General features: G+C 32.3%; 1 protein-coding gene across 1 annotated transcript; it reads right to left on the reverse strand.

Moving 5' to 3' along the window:
• Positions 1-5,897: 5,897 nt before the first annotated feature.
• LOC127721014 (uncharacterized) lies at positions 5,898-8,298 on the reverse strand. The gene has a single exon (XM_052227722.1). The coding sequence runs from the start codon at positions 7,590-7,592 to the stop codon at positions 6,519-6,521; it is 1,074 nt and encodes a 357-aa protein (XP_052083682.1). The 5' UTR covers positions 7,593-8,298; the 3' UTR covers positions 5,898-6,518.
• Between the last annotated feature and the right edge of the window lie 780 nt (positions 8,299-9,078).

A 9,078-nucleotide genomic window follows, 5' to 3' on the forward strand; every position in this document is an offset into this window, starting at 1 on the left:
TACTTGAGTTGATGCATGTTTTATTGGTTGCTAAATAGTTAAAATTTTAGAAGGTGTTTCAAGAAAGTTACTGGTAGCATTGATTGCATAAAGCTTTATATTGCAGAAGGTAGAAGATCGAGATGCTTCATACCTTGTATGCAGATGCCTTATGTTCCAATTTTTCTGTCTGTCATATATGTGTATATTGTCCTTGACCTCATTTTTCATGGATCAGTTTTTTTATCTGCCTGTTTACAGGATGTATTATGGTATACTGTTGTCTGTCTGTCCTTCTGTCTGTCTGTCCCTCTGTTTGTTGTCAACATGTCGAACAATAACTAAAAAACGCTGTAATCAATTTGCAAGAAATTTTAGTGAATTGTATATATCTGTTAAAGTGAAATCCCTTTTGATTTTTATAAATTTAAGATTTTATTTTTTCAAGTTATTGGGTTTTATTCATTAAAAATGGGGGGATTTTCCAGTGTTCGGACAATAACTCAAAAACAGTTTCACCAATTTGCAAGAAACTTTGGTGAATTGTTTATAACTATTGACATTAGCTCTCTTTTCGATTTTATGAATTTGAGATTAAAAGTTTCCAAGTAATGGGATTTTATTTATAAAAATAGGGGTGATTTTCCAGTTTGGAACAATAACTCAAAAGTGCTTTGAGCAGTTTTAGTGAAACTTTGGTGATATATCTATTAAAATAACCTCCCCTTACTTTTTTTATAAATTTCTGATATGACATTGAGAAGTTATTGAACTTCATCTTTCAGAAAAGCGACGGGCATATCTTGCGCTCATGGAGCAGCTGGTTATTAGTCTCCTGACGGTGAAGTCGAAGGGGACTTTAGGTGTGCACTCCGTCTGTCTGTCTGTCTGTCCATCTGTCAGTCCGTCAAATCAGTTTTCCAGTTTTTTTCTTCATGCTTCATTGATTTGATATTTGGTGTATTGTTTTATTACAAATTACAGGTCAAGTTCAATTTTCACGATTTTAGCTTTTCTCCTTGTTCAGTTAAAGCCCTTTCTCTAGAATTAAATTTTGATGAAATACTTATTAACTACTAGATTTCTGTTCAAAGGGGAATAACTCATTTTTCATTCTGTATAATCTAGTTTTCTGAATGCTATATATTAAATTTTTTTTAATAAAGTGAACTCTTTTATTTAGATTATAATCTATTTTTGATAAAGGATATATTTCATTTAAGAAATATTCATGGAAGCCATAGATTTTTTGGAAATTTACACATGGCCTTGGTTCAAATGTTCAAATTTTATCCTGAGTGTTAGCAAGGGATAAAATTAACTCAAATAATCAGTTTGCATCAGGTTTTTTCATCATGCTTGAAGATATTGAATTGATATTTTTATGTAGTTTCAACCATGACAAGTTATAGATCAAGTTAGAATTTCGTTCCATTACAATGAATTTTTAACCGGTAGGGGACTATGTATTGCCATGCAATACTCACAGAATGCTTGTTTGTCATGAAAAATACTTACTGATAATGAGCGATAGGATAATTATATTTGGTATATGAGATCTTTGAAAGGTCAACATATCCGTCAGACAGGGTTCACCTGAACTCAACCTCATGGATAAGTAGTCAAGGTTATGTTTTCGTCATCAAATCTGTATCCAAGATGGTCTAAGCAATAAGTCAACTACATATGGTGTAAGGAATGATTGCATGTTGTTTTGCAGTGTTCATATGACCTTGACGTCATTTTTATGATATATTAGTCAATGTTTTAAAATAAGGTATGTTTCTAAGATATTATAAGCAATAGTGCAACTTCATTTGGTGTATGAAATGGTTGTAGGTGTACCTATCTATGTGACATGTTTCATTCATCTGACCTTTACCTCCACTGGTCATTAAAACTATATTAAGTTTTTAAACTTTTTTTCTTTTATCAGATACTAAGGGCAATAGACCAACTGTATTTGATGTATGAAATGATTATAAGGTTTACATGTCTGTCCGGCAAGGGCAAATCTCTTCTGACTTTGAGGTCATGCTCATGTATCATTGGTCTTTTAATGGTTAACTTAACATGATAGCTTAGAAAAAAATGGGGTTATACCGTTTTACCTCTGTCTGTCCGTCTGTCCGTCCACCTGGGAAAATATAGAAAAATTCCAATTATAAACACAAGATCAAACTATCACCGAAACAGCTGTTTCGGTTAGAGTTAACTACATAAAATTCCAAGAAGTATAACTTTTCACTATTTAATGCGGATTTTAAAATGTTTCCTTGCAAATTATAGAATAAAACATAAGTATAATGTTAAACATAAAAAGAATGTGACATCATTATGAGTGGTCTCGTAACAGGAAAGTTAAAAAAAAACAAAAAACACAGGGAATAATTACCATCAGTCACTCATGTATTTCCCTTTTGTGTAAATACTTATAATTACTTTCCAGGGATGAAATCGATACAACTTGAGACTAATTATACGCCTTGTATGTTCAATTGCCTTTCCGTTCCTTACTCGCATTATAGTTAAATTTACAATAGTTTCTTTCATCGTAAAAAAAAATGCAGTATTGATCAATCATAAAACAGTATTTATTCCGATCATATGCATGAGCAATAATAAAAGCAAAGATAAAACTCTGAACATTTATTCTGTATACTGGTATTGCTATGTTTCTGAAATTCTCTCTAGTTCTATGAAGCTTTAAAAAAGCATACATCTGCTATCTGTTTTTGGAAAGTTTGCTATAGCTCGTATAGCAATATATTTTCCTAAGGCATCGGTCTCAAACCAGAAGTAGGACAGACTAATTTACTTCCGGTGTTCTACTCCTAGATAATGTAGTACTAATGTTTGGATACTATTTCCAAGAAGATGCTTTTGAAATTTTGAGAAATTACTATTTGTTTATAGGCTTATTAGCTTGAATAAAAATGGACTGAATGTTCACCGACAAAAATGGATTCAACTTCATTTTTAAAATGAGTAGCACAAACACTACTTCGCGGATCTGCCATGCGAGGAAGATAAAATCAATACAATTCTTAATGCTTAAAAACCATGCATAACTTTGGTTATTGTTTGTTTATTGGCACAACGTTGTAAGGTTTTATACAATACATAGATCCAACGTTGGCTCAATGATTAAATAATATGGCCGATGTTGTACAAACGTTGGACCAACGTAGTAATACAAACGTTTAACACACGTTGGCACTCTGTTGGTTCAATTTGTAAACTTTTCGATTCATTTGCTAAAATCCCTTCCAAGCAACAACTAAAATAAGTCCTGATTTTTAATTCTCGGTTTTGAGCGTTCCCGATGAAGGTAAATCCAGAAAAGTCCTTCGAACGCTTGCCATTTATAAAGTGTTGTTTCATTTGTTATGGAATTTTGATTTATGCATACAGGACAGAAACAAAATCAAGGACCAAAATGAACTTCTAGTAAATATCAAAATGATTTCGGGGGGGGGGGGGGGGGGTAACAAAAATATAAATGATTATATAAGAACTTATTCCACATTGATATAGGCTTAAATATATTTTGGTATAACTACGAAAGACAAACAACAGTAAACAAAATAAGACATATAAAACTAAAGACTTAGAAACACGAACCCCAACATACAGTGGTTCAATCTCCTGTGCTCCGGAAGTTTAAGTATATCATGCACATCACGTGGCACTAATCGTGTTGTTCATGTACTTTGAGTTGGCGCAGGAATCTACAAATCACAATTGTAATTTTTTTAGATGTTAATAGGATGACCCTTAATTATACTGCTTTCGACTTTGTCTGCTTAATATTTAATTGATCTTTACTCACAATCTTCTTTAGTTAAATATAAGATATATTTATGGAGTCAATAGGGCAAAAATACCTTTCTTTTGCATATATCTTGTTCACCGTCAACTGGAAAGAGATATTGTAAAAACACGCTTTTTATGCCCCCGCAACTTTGGGGCATATTGTTTTACCCTCATCCGTCCGTCCGTCCTATCATGGGTATATAGTTATTCCGCATAAATCTTCCTACAGTTTGAATGCAAGGAAGTTTTCACTTTGCTGGCTGTTTGTACATATATCGAAGGTGTGCATGTGGTCAGGGTTTTGATTTTTATAAATATTTGCTCTTTTGGGAGATAGTTGAACTTTGTCATTTTTTGTAGTATTTACTTGCATAAGAGGAGCGTTTGCAGATAACTCCTCTTACAGTTTGAATGCTAGGAAGTTTTCACTTTGCTGGCTGTTTGTACATATATTGAAGATGTGCATGTGGTCAGGGTTTTGATTTTTATTAATATTTGCTCTTTTGGGGGATAGTTGAACTTTGTCATTTTTTGTAGTATTTACTTGCATAAGAGGAGAGTTTGCAGATAACTCCTCTTACAGTTTGAATGCTAGGAAGTTTTCACTTTGCTGGCTGTTTGTACATATATCGAAAGTATGCATGTGGTCAGGGTTTTGATTTTTATAAATATTTGCTCTTTTGGGAGATAGTTGAACTTTGTTATTTTTTGTAGTATTTACTTGCATAAGAGGAGCGTTTGCAGATAACTCCTCTTACAGTTTGAATGCTAGGAAGTTTTCACTTTGCTGGCTGTTTGTACATATATTGAAGATGTGCATGTGGTCAGGGTTTTGATTTTTATTAATATTTGCTCTTTTGGGGGATAGTTGAACTTTGTCATTTTTTGTAGTATTTACTTGCATCAGAGGAGTGTTTCCAGATTACTTCTCCTACAGTTTGAATGCTAGGAAGTTTTCACTTTGCTGGCTGTTTGTACATATATCGAAAGTATGCATGTGGTCAGGGTTTTGATTTTTATAAATATTTGCTCTTTTGGGAGATAGTTGAACTTTGTCATTTTTTGTAGTATTTACTTGCATAAGAGGAGCGTTTGCAGATAACTCCTCTTACAGTTTGAATGCTAGGAAGTTTTCACTTTGCTGGCTGTTTGTACATATATTGAAGATGTGCATGTGGTCAGGGTTTTGATTTTTTATTAATATTTGCTCTTTTGGGGGATAGTTGAACTTTGTCATTTTTTGTAGTATTTACTTGCATCAGAGGAGTGTTTCCAGATTACTTCTCCTACAGTTTGAATGCTAGGAAGTTTTCACTTTGCTGGCTGTTTGTACATATATCGAAAGTATGCATGTGGTCAGGGTTTTGATTTTTATTAATATTTGCTCTTTTGGGGGGTAGTTGAACTTTGTCATTTTTTGTAGTATTTACTTGCATAAGAGGAGCGATGACAGATAACTCCTCTTACAGTTTGAATGCTAGGAAGTTTTCCTTTTTGCTGGCTGTTTGTACATATATTGAAGATGAGCATGTGGTCCGGTTTTGATTTTCATTAATATTTGCTCTTTTAAGAGATAGTTGTACTTTGTCATTTTTGGGGTATAAGCGGTTAAATGTTGTGGTTATTTTAAAGTAACACTTTGCATCTGCGGGGGCATCAATTGTGTCTCAGAGACACAATAATATCTCAAAGAAATCTACACTGACTTTGTTATAATACAGTTACTTTAGAGTGGAGTGCGGGGGCGTCACTTTGTCTAGTCTCATTTGTGACACTGTAACTATCACTTTCTGAAAGTTAGCATGGCTTGGACTTAAATTCATTTGCAATGTACGGAAAATATTGATAATTTTACAAAGCTATATAAAGTCAGAACTAATGCTAGATTGAAATAAAAAGTGATGGACCCGAATATCAACAAGACAACAATTTATTTTTCTTATTATCATTATTATTTAAATTACACCATGTACATTGTATTTATAAATATGATGTGCAGATTCAATGTTTATAGGAAAATAATAAATTTCATTTTCATTAAGCCATTTTTATATTTTATATCTTTTAGATACAGATATTTCAAAAATATTCTTAGGCTCTAAGTTAACCCTGTATAACTTTTAAACAGGATGCAGAAACAATAACGTTATGATTACACATTGTTGAGGAAATACATATTTGCTTGTCATATTTAATCTAATTAAATGATTTATACTTTGCATTAATAAGTTGTTCTGCAAAAGCTATCGCTGATATCGTGTAATTGCTAAACGATACAATACGTTTTCAAACTAAATCCATCATTCACTGCAGTTTAGAAGTGTTATTCAATATTTGGTCAAGATACAGTTCTATTGATATAATCCAAGCTTTATTATCTGTATTATTTAAGATACTCGTAGGCTACAGCTTTGGTATTATTCTCCGGAATAAAATAATCTTCTTCTATTGTTTAACGAAAATCTCATAGTCAGTTCTGATAATTTCTGACATTGTGCTGATAATAATGACACAAGAACGTGGTAGCCAGTAAACGAAATTATGAACATTAGTTTTTAATTCATCTGGAATGATTATTTGTCACAGTAGATCCATCATATACAGACGTTTAAATGAGCGATTCAGTAAAGGCTCATAAAAACGTTTAATTGATCTTAAAAAAGCTTCTCTAGCTGATTCCATATCACCTGAAATTTGAAAAGCTACTCCAAGACAGTCGTAGGCTACAGATTTGTCAACATGATCATTACTGATTCTATTGTTAAACGAAGGTCACTCAGTGATTCCTGATAATTTCCGATATTGTGCAGATGATAATGACACAAAAATGTTAGGAAATGAAGATATATAACTGGAGTTATCATGGCAGGGTTCAAATCAGTAGCACCCGTTTTTATTTCGTTTGGAATAAGGTAATCTTTCTTGTAAAAAATAACTGAAGGTAAAAATAGAATTCTTAGTGTTCGAATTATTCCTCTTTTCCTAAATGTTTTGAAACGGAATAGTTCTCGATGTATGTGAGATAAATTTGCACCAAAATACAATTTTTCCCTAGTAATTTTTTGGAGTAAATATGACAGAACACAAAGAGCTTTGTTGTATTGTTTGTTTTTGTAGAATAATGACACCAACATCAACCAACCAGTCGCAGCATCATGGTAAGTACTTAGGAGTAGATTACAGAGACATTGTTTATATCGTTTATATATGTTATGGTTACTTTGTAAACCGGATAACAGAACCATTTGTGCTTCGATCAAACCAGTTTGAGTCATATTGAGTAAAAGAAGAGATCTTAATTTCTGTGTTTGACTTGCGAATACTATTTGTAAACTTCCTACAAAATCGATTAATTTTACATTTGGACACATTGCACGAGGAAAGGTTACTTTTGACTTAATTATCTTCTGAATGTTATTCAAAAACAAATCAACCTTGAACTGTACAGTACAAATCAACGACACCATGGATATGTTTGCCGAGAAAAAAATACATTGCCATCCGTAATCAATAAGAATATACAATGTTTCTAACAATTTTCTCCTGCCATGTCCAATAATCTTATTTTCAAAAAGGTTGTTTTCTGGAATAAAGTAATGTGGACACATCGATTGTTCCACACAATAAATCAGTCTCTTGACACATTTCATAAAACAAGGTATTAAATTGTCTTTTTTCCACATCGATGTCGGCAATTCTTCAGAAAGCCAGAATAAGATAGTTTTAAAAAAGTATGAACAAAGTAAGTCTTTACATCCGGGAGATTCGCTTATAACATCTTTCAAAAGAATTTTCATTAGAGCATAACATAACAACTGTGTATGAGTAAATGAATATATCAGAAATTTTTCAGCTACAGAGAAGGATATACGCCATTTAATTCCTCGTTTTGATTTTCCCCTGTGCCAATTGGTACAAACAGGACACCATGATCGATAATCTTTTGTTTTACTTCATTAGTTGGCCATGAATTATTTGATCTAGTAACCCATTCTGAAGCTGAAGTTATCCATAATTTTGCGTGTACACAATAGGCAAAGTCAAATAGTCCGTCTTCATCGGATAAGCACGGTCCATGAACAACCATATGATGTTCACTAAGAAGGTGTTGCTTAAAAAATGCAATTGGCAGAAATAAATGTCCTTCAATACTTCGGCACAGCAACTTCTTTTTCGCATTTCCTTTTATCAAACGTAAATACGCAAATCCAGGTTTAATATCGTCAGTGATTAAAAAAAAGTAGTTTTCAGCAGAATGATAATCATGTAGTATTGTTTGGTCAGTTACCTCTACCTCATGTGTTACAATCATTATATCTAAGTCACTCCGTTTTAGTTCTAGTCCTTCACCAAAACTACCACTGGTGATAATCGTAGGTGATTTGTAGCTATAAATTCGGTCTTTGGATGAGTTAATCAATCTGATTAGTCTAACGTAATCTTCTGATCCAACAATATTCTGACATAGGTAATCATACAGGCAAATAGACATATCTGGTGTTGAGTTAACTGAAATTAAAAGGAAGTAAAGTATAATATGCCTGAATCCATTAAGAATGTACTTAATTATTCAGAACAACTTTTGTTTAAACATATACAAACTTATAAAGTGTTAAACCGACAATAAATCTATGTCACTTCCTTCTAGTCCTTCACCAAAAACTGCCACTGGTGATGTACGTTTCGATTTTGCAGGTAAAATTCGATATGTTCATCACTGTAGATGAACTATTTAAACCAGTCGAAGACCCACTCATTATAATAATATGATACCAAACAAGCATTTGCAAAGTCTAGTTTTTACCAGTTGCTTTCTGTGAAATCTATAGTAATAACACATAATGGTGAATTTTTTAGTTGTTAAAAGATGATACTTGAACTAAAGCCTCAGTTTTGCTGTAGACTTATTCAATGAAATCTTGATATTTTAATTTTATTTTTTTTTATAAGAAAATAACATCTTGATAACAAATGTATAATGAAAAGAATTCAACAGATTCGTAATTGCATTAAAGCAAAGAAAGAAAGATCGTCGAGTCTAAAAATTATCTACTGTTTGCAGTTTTACGGTTGTTTGGGGTAAAATAAATTCTATGTTTCTAGTTTTATTTAGCACACGTGTATTTTATTGATAACAAAAAACGGTTATACATAAATCTCGTGTCCTAATATATTGAATGATGAATAAGTAACAGTTTTTTTTGCAAGTTATTGTTATAAGAAAGTATGATTGTTTTTTCATTAAAAGAGCAAAGAGATTTTTTTCGTCTTTTTTTTTTTACA

This window comes from Mytilus californianus, unplaced genomic scaffold (assembly GCF_021869535.1).
Source record: "Mytilus californianus isolate M0D057914Y unplaced genomic scaffold, xbMytCali1.0.p SCAF_11, whole genome shotgun sequence".
Taxonomy (NCBI): domain Eukaryota; kingdom Metazoa; phylum Mollusca; class Bivalvia; order Mytilida; family Mytilidae; genus Mytilus; species Mytilus californianus.